Source organism: Chiloscyllium plagiosum, unplaced genomic scaffold (genome assembly GCF_037043375.1).
Source record: "Chiloscyllium plagiosum isolate Xiang-an unplaced genomic scaffold, Cpla_swu_hap1 HiC_scaffold_50, whole genome shotgun sequence".
In the NCBI taxonomy this organism is placed as follows: Eukaryota; Metazoa; Chordata; class Chondrichthyes; order Orectolobiformes; family Hemiscylliidae; genus Chiloscyllium; species Chiloscyllium plagiosum.
The window spans coordinates 57,682,209-57,704,099 of NW_028270188.1; the positions used below are offsets into that span (position 1 = coordinate 57,682,209).

The 21,891-nt window shown below is 52.2% G+C and overlaps 1 protein-coding gene across 1 annotated transcript; it reads left to right on the forward strand.

Moving 5' to 3' along the window:
• The first annotated feature begins 16,103 nt into the window (after positions 1–16,103).
• Positions 16,104–21,581, forward strand: LOC122545601 (ephrin-A3-like). Its single transcript, XM_087985123.1, has 3 exons — positions 16,104–16,387; positions 20,373–20,438; positions 21,481–21,581. The coding sequence occupies exons 1-3, from the start codon at positions 16,213–16,215 to the stop codon at positions 21,579–21,581; spliced, it is 342 nt and encodes a 113-aa protein (XP_087841249.1). The 5' UTR covers positions 16,104–16,212.
• The last annotated feature ends 310 nt before the right edge of the window (positions 21,582–21,891 follow it).

Below are 21,891 nucleotides of genomic sequence, written 5' to 3' on the forward strand. Positions count from 1 at the left end.
ACCCTCTGACAGTGCCCACTCCCTCAGCACTGACCCTCCGACAGCGCCTACTCCCTCAGCAGTGACCCTCCGACAGCGCCCGCTCCCTCAGCATTGACCCTCCGACAGCGCCCACTCACTCAGCACTGACCCTCCCACAGCGCCCACTCCCTCAGCGCTGACCCTCCCACAGCGCCCGCTCCCTCAGCACTGACCCTCCGACAGTGCCCACTCCCTCAGCACTGACCCTCTGACAGTGCCCACTCCCTCAGCACTGACCCTCTGACAGTGCCCACTCCCTCAGCACTGACCCTCCGACAGCGCCTACTCCCTCAGCAGTGACCCTCCGACAGCGCCCGCTCCCTCAGCATTGACCCTCCGACAGCGCCCACTCACTCAGCACTGACCCTCCCACAGCGCCCACTCCCTCAGCGCTGACCCTCCCACAGCGCCCACTCCCTCAGCACTGACCCTACGACAGCGCCCGCTCCCTCAGCACTGACCCTCCGACAGCGCCCACTCCCTCAGCACTGACCCTATGACAGCGCCCGCTCCCTCAGCACTGACCCTCCGACAGCGCCCGCTCCCTCAGCACTGACCCTCCGACAGCGCCCACTCCCTCAGCACTGACCCTATGACAGCGCCCGCTCCCTCAGCACTGACCCTCCGACAGCGCCCACTCCCTCAGCGCTGACCCTCCCACAACGCCCGCTCCCTCAGCGCTGACCCTCTGACAGCGCCCGTTCACTCAGCACTGACCTTGCGACAGCGCCCGCTCCCTCAGCACTGACCCTCCGACAGCGCCCACTCCCTCAGCACTAACCCTATGACAGCGCCCGCTCCCTCAGCACTGACCCTCCGACAGCGCCCACTCCCTCAGCACTGACCCTATGACAGTGCCCACTCCCTCAGCACTGACCTTCCGACAGCGCCCACTCCCTCAGCACTGACCCTACGACAGCGCCCACTCCCTCAGCACTGACCCTCCGACAGCACCCACTCCCTCAGCACTGACCCTCCGACAGCACCTGCACCCTCAGCACTGACCCTCCGACAGCGCCCACTCCCTCAGCACTGACTCTCCGACAGTGCCCACTCCCTCAGCACTGACTCTCCGACAGTGCCCACTCCCTCAGCACTGACTCTCCGACAGTGCCCACTCCCTCAGCACTGACCCAGAAGCGCAGGCCTGGATTATGGGGCTGGAGGCTTTGCATAGTGGAGTTGATCCTTTGACCTCTGAGTGATTGGGAGCAGGACTGGGTTTGCCGCTGCTTGGAGGATCTGGGCCTAGTCCAGGGAGGAGGAAGGTTCAGTCAGAGTTGGCAGGAAATCATTCAGTTTGGCCACGAAACCTCATCATTTCGCAAACAGCAACCGACTCTGGTCATATGTCAAGAGAGGAAAACCTGATTCCAGTGTGAAGGGAGTTGACCGAATTCGAGATAAGCAGGACAGGAAAAGAAAATGGCCGACCGGTCATGACAGTTTGACCATGAAGTCAAAAGCGGGTGCCATTGATCCTTCCCAGCACCACTTTATGGCCAGCCAAAAACGTGATGAGGAGGTGATAGGGACGAAGACAAACTGAGGGCCCCGTTACAGAGGTTGTTTTTAACGAAGTGGGGCTGAACGGCCTCCGTTTCTAAGCACACCGATCCTCAGACCATGGCTATCTAACCACCACGTTGTCCCTATCCCTGGGATGGAGGGGACAGGGTGTAGAGGGAGCTTTACTCTGTATCTAACCCCGTGCTGTCCCTGTCCCTGGGATGGGGGGGGGACAGTGTAGAGGAAGCTTTACTCTGTATCTAACCCCGTACTGTCCCTGGGATGGCGGGGGGAATAGTGTAGAGGGAGCTTTGCTCTGTATCTACCCCTGTGCTGTGCGTGCCCTCTGGAACATCATGAGTAATCTGTGCATTTATCAGCGCATTAAACGTGTGCACGATCAGTAAAATTGTGGGAGTGTAAGGTGGTGGAATTTATGAGATTGTTGAGCAACTGTCAATGTTTTCTGTCTTCTGGCACTGAATATAATCCACAGATTAGATTCCAGTCTGTAACTCCCTCCCGGGTATCTGTTATTCTGTATATCACCACCCCGAACCCCTCGATTAGATTCCAGTCTGTAACTCCCTCCCAGGTATCTGTTATTCTGTATATTACCCACCCCGAACCCCTCGATTAGATTCCAGTCTGTAAATCCCTCCCGGGTATCTGTTATTCTGTATATCACCACCCCGAACCCCTCGATTAGATTCCAGTCTGTAACTCCCTCCCAGGTATCTGTTATTCTGTATGTAACCCACCCCGAACCCCTCGATTAGATTCCAGTCTGTAACTCCCTCCCGGGAATCTGTTATTCTGTATATAACCCACCCCGAACCCCTCGATTAGATTCCAGTCTGTAACTCCCTCCCGGGTATCTGTTATTCTGTATATAACCCACCCTGAACCCTTCGATTAGATTCCAGTCTGTAACTCCCTCCCGGGTATCTGTTATTCTGTATATAAACCACCCCGAACTCCTCGATTAGATTCCAGTCTGTAATTCCCTCCCGGGTATCTGTTATTCTGTATATCACCACCCCGAACCCCTCGATTAGATTCCAGTCTGTAACTCCCTCCCAGGTATCTGTTATTCTGTATATTACCCACCCCGAACCCCTCGATTAGATTCCAGTCTGTAACTCCCTCCCGGGTATCTGTTATTCTGTATGTAACCCACCCCGAACCCCTCGATTAGATTCCAGTCTGTAACTCCCTCCCGGGAATCTGTTATTCTGTATATAACCCACCCCGAACCCCTCGATTAGATTCCAGTCTGTAACTCCCTCCCGGGTATCTGTTATTCTGTATATAACCCACCCTGAACCCTTCGATTAGATTACAGTCTGTAACTCCCTCCCGGGTATCTGTTATTCTGTATATAACCCACCCCGAACCCCTCGATTAGATTCCAGTCTGTAACTCCCTCCCGCGGTATCTGTTATTCTGTATATAACCCACCCCGAACCCCTTGATTAGATTCCAGTCTGTAACTCCCTCCCGGGTATCTGTTATTCTGTATATAACACACCCCGAACCCCTCGATTAGATTCCGGTCTGTAACTCCCTCCCGGGTATCTGTTATTCTGTATATAACACACCCCGAACCCCTCGATTAGATTCCGGTCTGTAACTCCCTCCCGGGAATCTGTTATTCTGTATATAACCCACCCTGAACCCCTCGATTAGATTCCAGTCTGTAACTCGCTCCTGGGTATCTGTTATTCTGTATATAACCCACCCCGAACCCCTCGATTAGATTCCAGTCTGTAACTCCCTCCCGGGTATCTGTTATTCTGTATATAACCCACCCCGAACCCCTCGATTAGATTCCAGTCTGTAACTCCCTCCCGGGTATCTGTTATTCTGTATCTAACCCACCCCGAAGCCCTCGATTAGATTCCAGTCTGTACCTCCCTCCCGGGTATCTGTTATTCTGTGTATAACCCACCCCGAACCCCTCGATTAGATTCCGGTCTGTAACTCCCTCCCGGATACCTGTTATTCTGTATATAACCCACCCCGAACCCCTCGATTAGATTCCAGTCTGTAACTCCCTCCCGGGTATCTGTTATTCTGTATATAACCCACCCCGAACCCCTCGATTAGATTCCAGTCTGTAACTCGCTCCTGGGTATCTGTTATTCTGTATATAACCCACCCCGAACCCCTCGATTAGATTCCAGTCTGTAACTCGCTCCTGGGTATCTGTTATTCTGTATATAACCCACCCCGAACCCCTCGATTAGATTCCAGTCTGTAACTCCCTCCCGGTGTATCTGTTATTCTGTATATAACCCACCCCGAACCCCTCGATTAGATTCCCATCTGTAACTCCCTCCCGTGTATCTGTTATTCTGTATATAACCCACCCTGAACCCCTCGATTAGATTCCAGACTGTAACTCCCTCCCGGGTATCTGTTATTCTGTATATAACCCACCTCGAACCCCTCGATTAGATTCCAGTCTGTAACTCCCTCCCGTGTATCTGTTATTCTGTATATAACCCACCCCGAACCCCTCGATTAGATTCCGGTCTGTAACTCCCTCCTGGGTATCTGTTATTCTGTATCTAACCCACCCCGAACCCCTCGATTAGATTCCAGTCTGTAACTCCGTCCCGGGTATCTGTTATTCTGTATATAACCCACCTCGAACCCCTCGATTAGATTCCAGTCTGTAACTCCCTCCCGTGTATCTGTTATTCTGTGTATAACCCACCACGAACCCCTCGATTAGATTCCGGTCTGTAACTCCCTCCCGGGTATCTGTTCTTCTGTATTTAACCCACCCCGAACCCCTCGATTAGATTCCAGTCTGTAACTCCCTCCTGGGTATCTGTTATTCTGTATATAACCCACCCCGAAGCCCTCGATTAGATTCCAGTCTGTAACTCCCTCCCGGGTATGTTATTCTGTATATAAACCCCACCCCGAACCCCTCGATTAGATTCCAGTCTGTAACTCCCTCCCGGGAATCTGTTATTCTGTATATAACCCACCCTGAACCCCTCGATTAGATTCCAGTCTGTAACTCCCTCCCGGGTATCTGTTATTCTGTATATAACCCACCCTGAACCCTTCGATTAGACTCCGGTCTGTAACTCCCTCCCGGGGTATTTGTTATTCTATATATAACCCACCCCCGAACCCCTCGACTAGATTCCAGTCTGTAACTCCCTCCCGTGGATCTGTTATTCTGTATATAACCCACCCCGAACCCCTTGATTAGATTCCAGTCTGTAACTCCCTCCCGGGTATCTGTTATTCTGTATATAACCCACCCCGAACCCCTCGATTAGATTCCAGTCTGTAACTCCCTCCCGGGTATGTTATTCTGTATATAAACCCCACCCCGAACCCCTCGATTAGATTCCAGTCTGTAACTCCCTCCCGGTAATCTGTTATTCTGTATATAACCCACCCTGAACCCCTCGATTAGATTCCAGTCTGTAACTCGCTCCTGGGTATCTGTTATTCTGTATATAACCCACCCCGAACCCCTCGATTAGATTCCGGTCTGTAACTCCCTCCTGGGTATCTGTTATTCTGTATCTAACCCACCCCGAACCACTCGATTAGATTCCAGTCTGTAACTCCCTCCCGGGTATCTGTTATTCTGTATATAACCCACCCCGAAGCCCTCGATTAGATTCCAGTCTGTAACTCCCTCCCGGGTATCTGTTATTCTGTATATAACCCACCCCGAACCCCTCGATTAGATTCCGGTCTGTAACTCCCTCCCGGGTATCTGTTATTCTGTATATAACCCACCCCGAACCCCTCGATTAGATTCCGGTCTGTAACTCCCTCCCGGGTATCTGTTATTCTGTATATACCCCACCCCGATCCCTCGATTAGATTCCGGTCTGTAACTCCCTCCCGGGTATCTGTTATTCTGTATATAACCCACCCCGAACCCCTCGATTAGATTCCGGTCTGTAACTCCCTCCCGGGTATCTGTTATTCTGTATATACCCCACCCCGATCCCTCGATTAGATTCCGGTCTGTAACTCCCTCCCGGGTACCTGTTATTCTGTATATAACCCACCCCGAAGCCCTCGATTAGATTCCAGTCTGTACCTGCCTCCCGGGGTATCTGTTATTCTGTATATCACCCACTCCGAACCCCTCGATTAGATTCCAGTCTGTAACTCCCTCCCGGGTATCTGTTATTCTGTATATAACCCACCCCGAACCCCTCGATTAGATCCCAGTCTGTAACTCCCTCCCGGGTATCTGTTATTCAGTATATAACCCACCCCGAACCCCTCGATGAGATTCCAGTCTGTAACTCGCTCCTGGGTATCTGTTATTCTGTATATAACCCACCCCGAACCCCTCGATTAGATTCTAATCTGTAACTCACCCCGGGTATCTGTTATTCTGTATATAACCCACCCTGAACCCCTCGATTAGATTCCAGACTGTAACTCCCTCCCGGGTATCTGTTATTCTGTATATAACCCACCCCGAACCCCTCGATTAGTTTCCAGTCTGTAACTCCCTCCCGGGTATCTGTTATTCTGTGTATAACCCACTCCGAACCCCTCGATAAGACTCCAGTCTGTAACTCCCTCCCGGGTATCTGTTATTCTGTATATAACCCACTCCGAACCCCTCGATTAGATTCCAGTCTGTAACTCCCTCCCGGGTATCTGTTATTCCGTATATAACCCACCCCGAACCCCTCGACTAGATTCCAGTCTGTAACTCCCTCCCGGGTATCTGTTATTCTGTATATAACCCACCCCGAACCCCTCGACTAGATTCCAGTCTGTAACTCCCTCCCGGGTATCTGTTATTCCGTATATAACCCACCACTGAACCCCTCGATTAGATCCCAGTCTGTAACTCCCTCCCTGGTATCTGTTATTCTGTATATAACCTACCCCGATCCCCTCGATTAGATTCCAGTCTGTAACTCCCTCCCGGGTATCTGTTATTCTGTATATAACCCACCCCGAACCCCTCGATTAGATTCCAGTCTGTAACTCCCTCCCGTGGATCTGTTATTCTGTATATAACCCACCCCGAACCCCTTGATTAGATTCCAGTCTGTAACTCCCTCCCGGGTATCTGTTATTCTGTATATAACCCACCCCGAACCCCTCGATTAGATTCCAGTCTGTAACTCCCTCCCGGGTATGTTATTCTGTATATAAACCCCACCCCGAACCCCTCGATTAGATTCCAGTCTGTAACTCCCTCCCGGTAATCTGTTATTCTGTATATAACCCACCCTGAACCCCTCGATTAGATTCCAGTCTGTAACTCGCTCCTGGGTATCTGTTATTCTGTATATAACCCACCCCGAACCCCTCGATTAGATTCCGGTCTGTAACTCCCTCCTGGGTATCTGTTATTCTGTATCTAACCCACCCCGAACCACTCGATTAGATTCCAGTCTGTAACTCCCTCCCGGGTATCTGTTATTCTGTATATAACCCACCCCGAAGCCCTCGATTAGATTCCAGTCTGTAACTCCCTCCCGGGTATCTGTTATTCTGTATATAACCCACCCCGAACCCCTCGATTAGATTCCGGTCTGTAACTCCCTCCCGGGTATCTGTTATTCTGTATATAACCCACCCCGAACCCCTCGATTAGATTCCGGTCTGTAACTCCCTCCCGGGTATCTGTTATTCTGTATATACCCCACCCCGATCCCTCGATTAGATTCCGGTCTGTAACTCCCTCCCGGGTACCTGTTATTCTGTATATAACCCACCCCGAAGCCCTCGATTAGATTCCAGTCTGTACCTGCCTCCCGGGGTATCTGTTATTCTGTATATCACCCACTCCGAACCCCTCGATTAGATTCCAGTCTGTAACTCCCTCCCGGGTATCTGTTATTCTGTATATAACCCACCCCGAACCCCTCGATTAGATCCCAGTCTGTAACTCCCTCCCGGGTATCTGTTATTCAGTATATAACCCACCCCGAACCCCTCGATGAGATTCCAGTCTGTAACTCGCTCCTGGGTATCTGTTATTCTGTATATAACCCACCCCGAACCCCTCGATTAGATTCTAATCTGTAACTCACCCCGGGTATCTGTTATTCTGTATATAACCCACCCTGAACCCCTCGATTAGATTCCAGACTGTAACTCCCTCCCGGGTATCTGTTATTCTGTATATAACCCACCCCGAACCCCTCGATTAGTTTCCAGTCTGTAACTCCCTCCCGGGTATCTGTTATTCTGTGTATAACCCACTCCGAACCCCTCGATAAGACTCCAGTCTGTAACTCCCTCCCGGGTATCTGTTATTCTGTATATAACCCACTCCGAACCCCTCGATTAGATTCCAGTCTGTAACTCCCTCCCGGGTATCTGTTATTCCGTATATAACCCACCCCGAACCCCTCGACTAGATTCCAGTCTGTAACTCCCTCCCGGGTATCTGTTATTCTGTATATAACCCACCCCGAACCCCTCGACTAGATTCCAGTCTGTAACTCCCTCCCGGGTATCTGTTATTCCGTATATAACCCACCACTGAACCCCTCGATTAGATCCCAGTCTGTAACTCCCTCCCTGGTATCTGTTATTCTGTATATAACCTACCCCGATCCCCTCGATTAGATTCCAGTCTGTAACTCCCTCCCGGGTATCTGTTATTCTGTATATAACCCACCCCGAACCCCTCGATTAGATTCCAGTCTGTAACTCCCTCCCGCGGTATCTGTTATTCTGTATATAACCCACCCCGAACCCCTTGATTAGATTCCAGTCTGTAACTCCCTCCCGGGTATCTGTTATTCTGTATATAACCCACCCCGAACCCCTCGATTAGATTCCGGTCTGTAACTCCCTCCCGGGTATCTGTTATTCTGTATATAACTCACCCCGAACCCCTCGATTAGATTCCAGTCTGTAACTCCCTCCCGTGTATCTGTTATTCTGTATATAACCCACCCTGAACCCCTCGATTAGATTCCAGTCTGTAACTCGCTCCTGGGTATCTGTTATTCTGTATATAACCCACCCCGAACCCCTCGATTAGATTCCAGTCTGTAACTCCCTCCCGGGGTATCTTTTATTCTGTATATAACCCACCCCGAACCCCTCGATTAGATTCCGGTCTGTAACTCCCTCCCGGGTATCTGTTATTCTGTATCTAACCCACCCCGAAGCCCTCGATTAGATTCCAGTCTGTACCTCCCTCCCGGGTATCTGTTATTCTGTGTATAACCCACCCCGAACCCCTCGATTAGATTCCAGTCTGTACCTGCCTCCCGGGGTATCTGTTATTCTGTATATAACCCACTCCGAACCCCTCGATTAGATTCCAGTCTGTAACTCCCTCCCGGGTATCTGTTATTCTGTATATAACCCACCCCGAACCCCTCGATTAGATCCCAGTCTGTAACTCCCTCCCGGGTATCTGTTATTCAGTATATAACCCACCCCGAACCCCTCGATTAGATTCCAGTCTGTAACTCCCTCCCGGTGTATCTGTTATTCTGTATATAACCCACCCCGAACCCCTCGATTAGATTCCCATCTGTAACTCCCTCCCGTGTATCTGTTATTCTGTATATAACCCACCCCGAACCCCTCGATTAGATTCCGGTCTGTAACTCCCTCCTGGGTATCTGTTATTCTGTATCTAACCCACCCCGAACCCCTCGATTAGATTCCAGTCTGTAACTCCGTCCCGGGTATCTGTTATTCTGTATATAACCCACCTCGAACCCCTCGATTAGATTCCAGTCTGTAACTCCCTCCCGTGTATCTGTTATTCTGTGTATAACCCACCACGAACCCCTCGATTAGATTCCGGTCTGTAACTCCCTCCCGGGTATCTGTTCTTCTGTATATAACCCACCCCGAACCCCTCGATTAGATTCCAGTCTGTAACTCCCTCCTGGGTATCTGTTATTCTGTATATAACCCACCCCGAAGCCGTCGATTAGATTCCAGTCTGTAACTCCCTCCCGGGTATCTGTTATTCTGTATATAACCCACCCCGAACCCCTCGATTAGATTCCAGTCTGTAACTCCGTCCCGGGTATGTTATTCTGTATATAAACCCCACCCCGAACCCCTCGATTAGATTCCAGTCTGTAACTCCCTCCCGGGTATGTTATTCTGTATATAAACCCCACCCCGAACCCCTCGTTTAGATTCCAGTCTGTAACTCCCTCCCGGGAATCTGTTATTCTGTATATAACCCACCCTGAACCCCTCGATTAGATTCCAGTCTGTAACTCGCTCCTGGGTATCTGTTATTCTGTATATAACCCACCCCGAACCCCTCGATTAGATTCCGGTCTGTAACTCCCTCCCGGGTATCTGTTATTCTGTATCTAAACCACCCCGAAGCCCTCGATTAGATTCCAGTCTGTAACTCCCTCCCGGGTATCTGTTATTCTGTATATAACCCACCCCGAACCTCTCGATTAGATTCCAGTCTGTAACTCCCTCCCGGGTATCTGTTATTCTGTATATAACCCACCCCGAAGCCCTCGATTAGATTCCAGTCTGTACCTGCCTCCCGGGGTATCTGTTATTCTGTATATAACCCACTCCGAACCCCTCGATTAGATTCCAGTCTGTAACTCCCTCCCGGGTATCTGTTATTCTGTATATAACCCACCCCGAACCCCTCGATTAGATCCCAGTCTGTAACTCCCTCCCGGGTATCTGTTATTCAGTATATAACCCACCCCGAACCCCTCGATTAGATTCCAGTCTGTAACTCCCTCTCGGTGTATCTGTTATTCAGTATATAACCCACCCCGAACCCCTCGATTAGATTCCAGTCTGTAACTCCCTCCCGGTGTATCTGTTATTCTGTATATAACCCACCCCGAACCCCTCGATTAGATTCCAGTCTGTAACTCCCTCCCGGGTGTCTGTTATTCTGTATATAACCCACCCCGAACCCCTCGATTAGTTTTCAGTCTGTAACTCCCTCCCGGGTATCTGTTATTCTGTGTATAACCCACTCCGAACCCCTCGATAAGACTCCAGTCTGTAACTCCCTCCCGGGTATCTGTTATTCTGTATATAACCCACTCCGAACCCCTCGATTAGATTCCAGTCTGTAACTCCCTCCCGGGTATCTATTATTCCGTATATAACCCACCCCGAACCCCTCGACTAGATTCCAGTCTGTAACTCCCTCCCGGGTATCTGTTATTCTGTATATAACCCACCCCGAACCCCTCGACTAGATTCCAATCTGTAACTCCCTCCCGGGTATCTGTTATTCCGTATATAACCCACCCCTGAACCCCTCGATTAGATCCCAGTCTGTAACTCCCTCCCGGGTATCTGTTATTCTGTATATAACCTACCCCGAACCCCTCGATTAGATTCCAGTCTGTAACTCCCTCCCGGGAATCTGTTATTCTGTATATAACCCACCCCGAACCCCTCGATTAGATTCCAGTCTGTAACTCCCTCCCGGGTATGTTATTCTGTATATAAACCCCACCCCGAACCCCTCGATTAGATTCCAGTCTGTAACTCCCTCCCGGGAATCTGTTATTCTGCATATAACCCACCCTGAACCCCTCGATTAGATTCCAGTCTGTAACTCCCTCCCGGGTATCTGTTATTCTGTATATAACCCACCCTGAACCCTTCGATTAGACTCCGGTCTGTAACTCCCTCCCAGGGTATCTATTATTCTATATATAACCCACACCCGAACCCCTCGACGAGATTCCAGTCTGTAACTCCCTCCCGGGTATCTGTTATTCTGTATATAACCCACCCCGAAGCCCTCGATTAGATTCCAGTCTGTAACTCCCTCCCGGGTATGTTATTCTGTATATAAACCCCACCCCGAACCCCTCGATTAGATTCCAGTCTGTAACTCCCTCCCGGGAATCTGTTATTCTGTATATAACCCACCCTGAACCCCTCGATTAGATTCCAGTCTGTAACTCCCTCCCGTGTATCTGTTATTCTGTATATAACCCACCCTGAACCCTTCGATTAGACTCCGGTCTGTAACTCCCTCCCGGGGTATCTGTTATTCTATATATAACCCACCCCGAACCCCTCGACTAGATTCCAGTCTGTAACTCCCTCCCGTGTATCTGTTATTCTGTATATAACCCACCCCGAACCCCTTGATTAGATTCCAGTCTGTAACTCCCTCCCGGGTATCTGTTATTCTGTATATAACCCACCCCGAACCCCTTGATTAGATTCCAGTCTGTAACTCCCTCCCGGGTATCTGTTATTCTGTATATAACCCACCCCGAACCCCTCGATTAGATCCCAGTCTGTAACTCCCTCCCGGGTATCTGTTATTCAGTATATAACCCACCCCGAACCCCTCGATTAGATTCCAGTCTGTAACTCCCTCTCGGTGTATCTGTTATTCAGTATATAACCCACCCCGAACCCCTCGATTAGATTCCAGTCTGTAACTCCCTCCCGGTGTATCTGTTATTCTGTATATAACCCACCCCGAACCCCTCGATTAGATTCCAGTCTGTAACTCCCTCCCGGGTGTCTGTTATTCTGTATATAACCCACCCCGAACCCCTCGATTAGTTTTCAGTCTGTAACTCCCTCCCGGGTATCTGTTATTCTGTGTATAACCCACTCCGAACCCCTCGATAAGACTCCAGTCTGTAACTCCCTCCCGGGTATCTGTTATTCTGTATATAACCCACTCCGAACCCCTCGATTAGATTCCAGTCTGTAACTCCCTCCCGGGTATCTATTATTCCGTATATAACCCACCCCGAACCCCTCGACTAGATTCCAGTCTGTAACTCCCTCCCGGGTATCTGTTATTCTGTATATAACCCACCCCGAACCCCTCGACTAGATTCCAGTCTGTAACTCCCTCCCGGGTATCTGTTATTCCGTATATAACCCACCCCTGAACCCCTCGATTAGATCCCAGTCTGTAACTCCCTCCCGGGTATCTGTTATTCTGTATATAACCTACCCCGAACCCCTCGATTAGATTCCAGTCTGTAACTCCCTCCCGGGAATCTGTTATTCTGTATATAACCCACCCCGAACCCCTCGATTAGATTCCAGTCTGTAACTCCCTCCCGGGTATGTTATTCTGTATATAAACCCCACCCCGAACCCCTCGATTAGATTCCAGTCTGTAACTCCCTCCCGGGAATCTGTTATTCTGCATATAACCCACCCTGAACCCCTCGATTAGATTCCAGTCTGTAACTCCCTCCCGGGTATCTGTTATTCTGTATATAACCCACCCTGAACCCTTCGATTAGACTCCGGTCTGTAACTCCCTCCCAGGGTATCTATTATTCTATATATAACCCACACCCGAACCCCTCGACGAGATTCCAGTCTGTAACTCCCTCCCGGGTATCTGTTATTCTGTATATAACCCACCCCGAAGCCCTCGATTAGATTCCAGTCTGTAACTCCCTCCCGGGTATGTTATTCTGTATATAAACCCCACCCCGAACCCCTCGATTAGATTCCAGTCTGTAACTCCCTCCCGGGTATCTGTTATTCCGTATATAACCCACCCCGAACCCCTCGATTAGATTCCAGTCTGTAACTCCCTCCCGGGTATCTGTTATTCTGTATATAACCCACCCCGAACCCCTCGATTAGATTCCAGTCTGTAACTCCCTCCCGGGTATCTGTTATTCCGTATATAACCCACCCCGAACCCCTCGATTAGATTCCAGTCTGTAACTCCCTCCCGGGGTATCTGTTATTCTGTATATAACCCACCCTGAACCCCTCGATTAGATTCCAGTCTGTAACTCCCTCCCGTGTATCTGTTATTCTGTATATAACCCACCCTGAACCCTTCGATTAGACTCCGGTCTGTAACTCCCTCCCGGGGTATCTGTTATTCTATATATAACCCACCCCCGAACCCCTCGACTAGATTCCAGTCTGTAACTCCCTCCCGTGTATCTGTTATTCTGTATATAACCCACCCCGAACCCCTTGATTAGATTCCAGTCTGTAACTCCCTCCCGGGGTATCTATTATTCTATATATAACCCACACCCGAACCCCTCGACGAGATTCCAGTCTGTAACTCCCTCCCGGGTATCTGTTATTCTGTATATAACCCACCCCGAAGCCCTCGATTGGATTCCAGTCTGTAACTCCCTCCCGGGTATGTTATTCTGTATATAAACCCCACCCCGAACCCCTCGATTAGATTCCAGTCTGTAACTCCCTCCCGGGAATCTGTTATTCTGTATATAACCCACCCTGAACCCCTCGATTAGATTCCAGTCTGTAACTCCCTCCCGTGTATCTGTTATTCTGTATATAACCCACACTGAACCCTTCGATTAGACTCCGGTCTGTAACTCCCTCCCGGGGTATCTGTTATTCTATATATAACCCACCCCCGAACCCCTCGACTAGATTCCAGTCTGTAACTCCCTCCCGTGTATCTGTTATTCTGTATATAACCCACCCCGAACCCCTTGATTAGATTCCAGTCTGTAACTCCCTCCCGGGTATCTGTTATTCTGTATATAACCCACCCCGAACCCCTTGATTAGATTCCAGTCTGTAACTCCCTCCCGGGTATCTGTTATTCTGTATATAACCCACCCCGAACCCCTCGATTAGATTCCAGTCTGTAACTCCCTCCCGGGTATCTGTTATTCTGTATACAACCCACCCTGAACCCCTCGATTAGATTCCAGTCTGTAACTCCCTCCCGGGAATCTGTTATTCTGTATACAACCCACCCTGAACCCCTCGATTAGATTCCAGTCTGTAACTCCCTCCCGGGTATCTGTTATTCTGTATATAACCCACCCTGAACCCTTCGATTCGACTCCGGTCTGTAACTCCCTCCCGGGGTATCTGTTATTCTATATATAACCCACCCCCGAACCCCTCGACTAGATTCCAGTCTGTAACTCCCTCCCGTGTATCTGTTATTCTGTATATAACCCACCCCGAACCCCTCGATTAGATTCCAGTCTGTAACTCCCTCCCGGGTATGTTATTCTGTATATAAACCCCACACCGAACCCCTCGATTAGATTCCAGTCTGTAACTCCCTCCCGGGTATCTGTTATTCTGTATATAACCCACCCCGAACCCCTCGATTAGATTCCAGTCTGTAACTCCCTCCCGGGTATGTTATTCTGTATATAAACCCCACCCCGAACCCCTCGATTAGATTCCAGTCTGTAACTCCCTCCCGGGAATCTGTTATTCTGTATATAACCCACCCTGAACCCCTCGATTAGATTCCAGTCTGTAACCCCCTCCCGGGTATCTGTTATTCTGTATATAACCCACCCCGAACCCCTCGATTAGATTCCAGTCTGTAACTCCCTCCCGGGTATCTGTTATTCTGTATATAACCCACCCTGAACCCCTCGATTAGATTCCAGTCTGTAACTCCCTCCCGGGTATCTGTTATTCTGTATATAACCCACCCTGAACCCTTCGATTAGACTCCGGTCTGTAACTCCCTCCCGGGGTATCTGTTATTCTGTATATAACCCACCCCGAACTCCTCGATTCGATTCCAGTCTGTAACTCCCTCCCGGGGTATCTGTTATTCTGTATATAACCCACCCCGAACTCCTCGATTCGATTCCAGTCTGTAACTCCCTCCCGGGTATCTGTTATTCTGTATATAACCCACCCTGAACCCCTCGATTCGATTCCAGTCTGTAACTCCCTCCCGGGTATCTGTTATTCTGTATATAACCCACCCCGAACCCCTCGATTCGATTCCAGTCTGTAACTCCCTCCCGGGTATCTGTTATTCTGTATATAACCCACCCCGAACCCCTCGATTAGATTCCGGTCTGTAACTCCCTCCCGGGTATCTGTTATTCTGTATATAACCCACCCCGAACCCCTCGATTAGACTCCAGTCTGTAACTCCCTCCCGGGTATCTGTTATTCTGTATATAATCCACTCCCTCTATTGTTCAGGTGTCTCTCAACACGAGTGGGCGCTGTGACTCTTCTGGTGAATTTGTATAGCACCCCGATCTGGGTTGGTTCCTGGCTGTGCTGAGGGAATACTTCCCTCGGTTTTAAGTTTAATCCTCTGCCCTCCCTCGATCCCAGGTTTCGGGGGAAGGGGTGGTTAATGGGAGGGGAATGACACTCCCTCTGCTGTGAGCGAACGGGCGTCGAACCGCATTTGGGGGTCACGAGCAGTGATCAACCAGGGGCCATTCAGCCCATCAGCTACGTGTGTTTGTGTGTGTGTGTGTGTGTGTGTGGTTGGAAACAGCTGCCAGAGGACGTTTCGGAGGCTGGGACAAGGGCAACATTTCAGAGGCGTCTGGATGGGTGTCTGAACAGGAAGGGTTCGGAGGGGATATGGGCCGGGTGCTGGCAGGTGGGACGACATCGGGTTGGGGATATCTGGACGAGTTTTCCCAAGGGTCTGTCCTTGCGTGCTGTGCGTCTCCGGGCCGCCCTCGCGCGACGATAAATCTGATCCGAGCAGCTCTCTGATTGTCCGAGGGCAGGTTTTGTTTTGTGAGCGTGGGTGCGGACCTGCTGGATTTCCCCGGGGTGGGGGGGAAGGTGGAGCTGTTGTTGCGTTGTCTTGACCGAACCAGAATAAACTGCGGTGTACTTTTGCCCTGCAGGTTAAGGAGGGAAGGCTACACAGTCCAGGTCAGCGTCAACGACTACCTGGACATCTATTGCCCGCACTACAACAGCTCAGTGCCGGAGCACAGGGTGGAGCAGTACATATTGTACATGGTGAACCGGGAAGGCTACAGGAACTGTGACCCTGAGCAGGGCTTCAAGCGCTGGGAGTGCAACCGGCCCCGCTCCCCGCACAGCCCCATCAAGTTCTCCGAGAAGTTTCAGCGTTATAGCGCCTTCTCCCTCGGCTACGAGTTCCACGCCGGCCAGGAATACTACTACATCTGTGAGTGACCCTCGTTCCCTTCCTCCCTGCCCTTCCGCACCGTACGGGCCACGGATCCAAGCAGGGATGTAGACACGGCAACCTCGTGTAGAGTCATGAACGTCCCCCCCGTGAAACTGAACCCCCTCCGCTCCCAGTGAACCCCAACCCCTCCCCAGTTTCATAATATCCTTCCCGGGAAGGGGGCGACGAGAGCTGTGGACACAGTATTCCAGACGCAACCTCACCAATCTCCTGCACAACCTCACAGGATTCAGCACACACTCCTCTCTCTCCCTTTCCTGTTCGTGCAATTACCTACGATGGGGGGGAAAGCAGGCCATAAAGCTCATCAGGTCCAGACTAACCTACAGAAGAGCGTCCAACCTTGTAACCCCGCATTTCCCACAGCCAATCCACCCTAACTTGCACATCCCTGGGCACTACGGGACAATTTAGCATGGCCAATCCACCCTAACCTGCACATCCCTGGGCACTATGGGACAATTTAGCATGGCCAATCCACTCTAACCTGCACATCCCTGGACACTCTGGGACAATTTAGCATGGCCAATCCACCCTAACCTGCACATCCCTGGACACTATGGGACAATTTAGCATGGCCAATCCACCCTAACCTGCACATCCCTGGGCACTATGGGACAATTTAGCATGGCCAATCCACCCTAACCTGCACATCCCTGGACACTATGGGACACTTTAGCATGGCCAATCCACCCTAACCTGCACATCCCTGGACACTATGGGACAATTTAGCACGGCCAATCCACCCTAACCTGCACATCCCTGGGCACTACGGGACAATTTAGCATGGCCAATCCACCCTAACCTGCACATCCCTGGACACTCTGGGACAATTTAGCATGGCCAATCCACTCTAACCTGCACATCCCTGGGCACTATGGGACAATTTAGCACGGCCAATCCACCCTAACCTGCACATCACTGGGCACTATGGGACAATTTAGAACGGCCAATCCACCCTAACCTGCACATCACTGGGCACTACGGGACAATTTAGCATGGCCAATTCACCCTAACCTGCACATCCCAGGGCACTACGGGACAATTTAGCATGGCCAATCCACCCGAACCTGCACATCCCTGGGCACTACGGGACAATTTAGCATGGCCAATCCACCCTAACCTGCACATCCCTGGGCACCACGGGACAATTTTAGCATGGTCAATCCTCCCTAACCTGCACATCTCTGGGCACTATGGGACAATTTAGCATGGCCAATCCTCCCTAACCTGCACATCCCTGGGCACGACGGGACAATTTAGCATGGCCAATCCACCCTAACCTGCACATCCCTGGGCACTACAGGACAATTTAGCATGGCCAATTCACCCTAACCTGCACATCCCAGGGCACTACGGGACAATTTAGCATGGCCAATCCACCCGAACCTGCACATCCTTGGGCACTACGGAACAATTTAGCATGGCCAATACACCCTAACCTGCACATCCCTGGGCACTATGGGACAATTTAGCATGGCCAATCCACCCTAACCTACACATCCCTGGGCACCACGGGACAATTTAGCATGGTCAATCCTCCCTAACCTGCACATCCCTGGGCACTATGGGACAATTTAGCATGGCCAATCCACCCTAACCTGCACATCCCTGGGCACTACGGGACAATTTAGCATGGCCAATCCACCCTAACCTGCACATCCCTGGGCACTACGGGACAATTTAGCATGGCCAATCCACCCTAACCTGCACATCCCTGGGCACTACGGGACAATTTAGCACGGCCAATCCACCCTGACCTGCACATCCCTGGACACTCTGGGACAATTTAGCATGGCCAATCCACCCTAACCTGCACATCCCTGGACACTCTGGGACAATTTAGCATGGCCAATCCACCCTAACCTGCACATCCCTGGGCACCATGGGACAACTTAGCATGGCCAATCCACACTAACCTGCACATCCCTAGACACTATGGGACAATTTAGCATGGCCAATCCACCCTAACCTGCACATCACTGGGCACTACGGGACAATTTAGCATGGCCAATCCACCCTAACCTGCACATCTCTGGACACTATGGGACAATTTAGCATGGCCAATCCACCCTAACCTGCACATCCCTGGACACTATGGGACAATTTAGCATGGCCAATCCACCCTAACCTGCACATCCCTGGGCACTACGGGACAATTTAGCATGGCCAATCCACCCTAACCTGCACATCCCTGGGCACTATGGGACAATTTAGCATGGCCAATCCACCCTAACCTGCACATCCCTGGGCACTATGGGACAATTTAGCATGGCCAATCCACCCTAACCTGCACATCCCTGGGCACTACGGGACAATTTAGCATGGCCAATCCACCCTAACCTGCACATCCCTGGGCACTACGGGACAATTTAGCATGGCCAACCCACCCTAACCTGCACATCCCTGGACACTATGGGACAATTTAGCATGGCCAATCCACCCTAACCTGCACATCCCTGGGCACTATGGGACAATTTAGCATGGCCAATCCACCCTAACCTGCACATCCCTGGGCACTACATGACAATTTAGCATGGCCAATCCACCCTAACCTGCACATCCCTGGGCACTACGGGACAATTTAGCATGACGGCGTTAACCACTGAGCCACCGTGCCGGTATTCATGTCCCCATCCAGATGCCTTTTAAATGTTGTCATTGTACCAGCCTCCACCACTTCCTCTGGCAGCTCATACACGTACACCCTCTGTGTGAAAAAGTTGCCCCTCAGGTCCCTTTCCCCTCTCACCCTAACCCTATCGCCTCTAGTTCTGGACTCCCCCACCCCAGGGAAAAGACCTTGTCTATTTATCCTATCCATGCTCCTCCTGATTTTATAAACCCCTCAGCCTCCGACCCTCCAGGGAAAACAGCCCCAGCCTTATCAGCCTCTCCCTGGAGCTCAAACCCTCCAACATCCTTGTAAATCTTTTCTGAACCCTTTCAAGTTTCACAACATCTTTCCGATAGGCAGGAGACCAGAATTGCACACAATATTCCAACAGTGGTCTAACCAGTGTCCTGTACAGCCACAACATGACCTCCCAACTCCTGTACTCAATACTCTGACCAATAAAGAAAAGCATACCAAACGCCGCCTTCACTATCCTATCTACCTGCGACTCCACTTTCAAGGAGCTATGAACCTGCACTCCAAGGTCTCTTTGTTCAGCAACACTCCCTAGGACCTTACCATTAAGTGTATAAGTCCTGCTAAGGTTTGCTTTCCCAAAATGCAGCCCCTCACATTTATCTGAATTAAACTCCCATCTGCAAGTCAGTTTCTTAATGGAACTGCTCATGACTTTCTTGGCGCTGCCCACTGGGGTTGGCACCCGTTGACTTTGCTCAGAATTGGCTTCCAAACAATCGAGCCAGGTAGATGAGGATCAGTGATCGGACTCGCGGGACCAGGCAGCGGGCAGTTGAAGATGGCATAGGAGGTGGGGCGAGTGTCGGGGAGGGCTCCGTCCAGAGCCTGGTGGTCTGGGTGAGAGGGTAGAGGGTAAAGGGGAAGGTGAGAGTGACGACGGGGGGGGGCAAGGGGAGGCGGAGGGAGAGGGAATGGAAGTGTGGAGGCAGGCAGGGTGAGGGTGCGGTAGGCCTGGGACACGAATGTGAGGTAACAGGAGGGCAGGCTGGAATGGAGCACGAGTGAGAGATCGAGACAGAGATCGAGACAGAGATCGAGACAGAGATCGAGACAGAGATCGAGACAGAGATCGAGACAGAGATCGAGACAGAGATCGAGACAGAGATCGAGACAGAGAGGGTGAGAGAGAGGAGGTGTAGGGGCTGGAGGGGGTGACAGAGATAGGGAGGGGAGGGAGGGGATGTAGGGGCTGGAGGGGGTGACAGAGACAGGGAGGGGGTGTAGGGGCTGGAGGGGGTGACAGAGATAGGGAGGGGGTGTAGGTGCTGGGAAGGCTCCCTGTGACGGTGTTGTTTCTCGTTGTAGCGACTCCGACCCATCACCATGGGAGGACGTGTCTGAGGATGAAGGTGTTTGTCTGCTGTGCAACCTGTAAGTGTCTCCAGGGGGCGGGTGGGTCCTGTGGGTGGGGAAGGGCGGGCCGGTGGGGGGGGGGGGTGGGGTGGGGCTTATGGGGGAGTGGAGCCTATCAGGTAGTGGGGGTGGCTTCTGCGGCCTTGAATGAGCCTGCCATATGTACCCGCCCCCACCCCACCCCACCCACACACACCCCACCCACCACACACCCCACCCCACCCCACACACACCCCACACCCCACCCCACCCCCACACACCCCACCCCCACACACCCCACCCCACCCCACACACACCCCAACCCCACACCCACCCCCCAACCCACACCCACCCCCCAACCCACACCCACCCCACACCCCCCACCCCACACCCTCCACCCCACACCCTCCACCCCACACCCCACACCCACCCCACACCCCACACCCCCCACCCCCCCCACACCCCACACCTTCCACCCCACACCCCCCACCCCCACACCCTCCACCCCCCACCCCACAGCCCCCCCCACACACACACCCCACCACACACGCCCCCCATCCCACCACCCCACACCCTCCACCCCCTCCACCCCACACCCTCCACCCCACACCCTCCACCCCGCTCCCAACCCCACCCCCCACCCCACCCCCCTCCACCCCACCCCACCCCCCCTCACCCCCCCCCCCACCCCCCCCCCCCCCCCCACCCCACCCCCCCCCCCCCCCACCCACACCCCACCCACCCCACCCCCCCCACCCCACCTTCACCCCACCTCCACCCCTACACCCCACCCCCACCACATAGTCCCACATCTCCCCCACCCCCACCCCACCCCACCCCCCCCCACCCCCCACCGGGTGCTGCCCTCTCCCTTCCTGTGGGAAGCGTTTCCTCGAGGTCACCACCATTGGTGAATTGTGATGGCACCTGTCCCGTCCCCCTCTGTTTGGGTTGACCCGTCGTTTCGGGGGGGTGAGTGTGGTTCGCTTGGGCCGAGGGTGCTTGACCTCTGTCCTTTGACCTCTGACTGTCTGTCTCTCTCTCTCTCCCTCTCCACCCCCTCCACCCCCCGACCCTGCAGCCCCCCGTCATCCGGAGGAGACGCTGGTACCGACCCCACCTCAGTTCACGGTGGGCAACGACCTGGAGACGGGAGAGGACCTAGGTGTGTTCCCAGCCTAGGGAGGGCGGGTAAAGGAACATGGTGCCGGCGGGGGGGGGGAGGACTCGGAGGAGGGGCCTGGAGGCAGGGGGAGGGATGGGATGGGCTGAAGGGTCTTCTCCAATGCTATATGGCTCCAAGTACATTTTCACCCTGAGGGGTTTGGACGGAGGGGTATCCCCCCCCAAACACACACACACACTGAGGGAATCCCCCCCACACACACACACTGAGGGAATCCCCCCCCCCCACACACACACCACACACACACACACACTGAGGGAATCCCCCCCCCCCACACACACACACACACACACTGAGGGAATCCCC

Coding starts and splice junctions, on each gene's coding strand:
- LOC122545601 (XM_087985123.1), top strand. CDS start 16,213: ATGGTGAACCGGGAAGGCTACAGGAACTGTGACCCTGAGCAGGGCTTC. Junction 16,388..20,372: donor CCAGGAATACTACTACATCT/GTGAGTGACCCT, acceptor TTCTCGTTGTAG/CGACTCCGACCCATCACCAT. Junction 20,439..21,480: donor GTTTGTCTGCTGTGCAACCT/GTAAGTGTCTCC, acceptor CCGACCCTGCAG/CCCCCCGTCATCCGGAGGAG.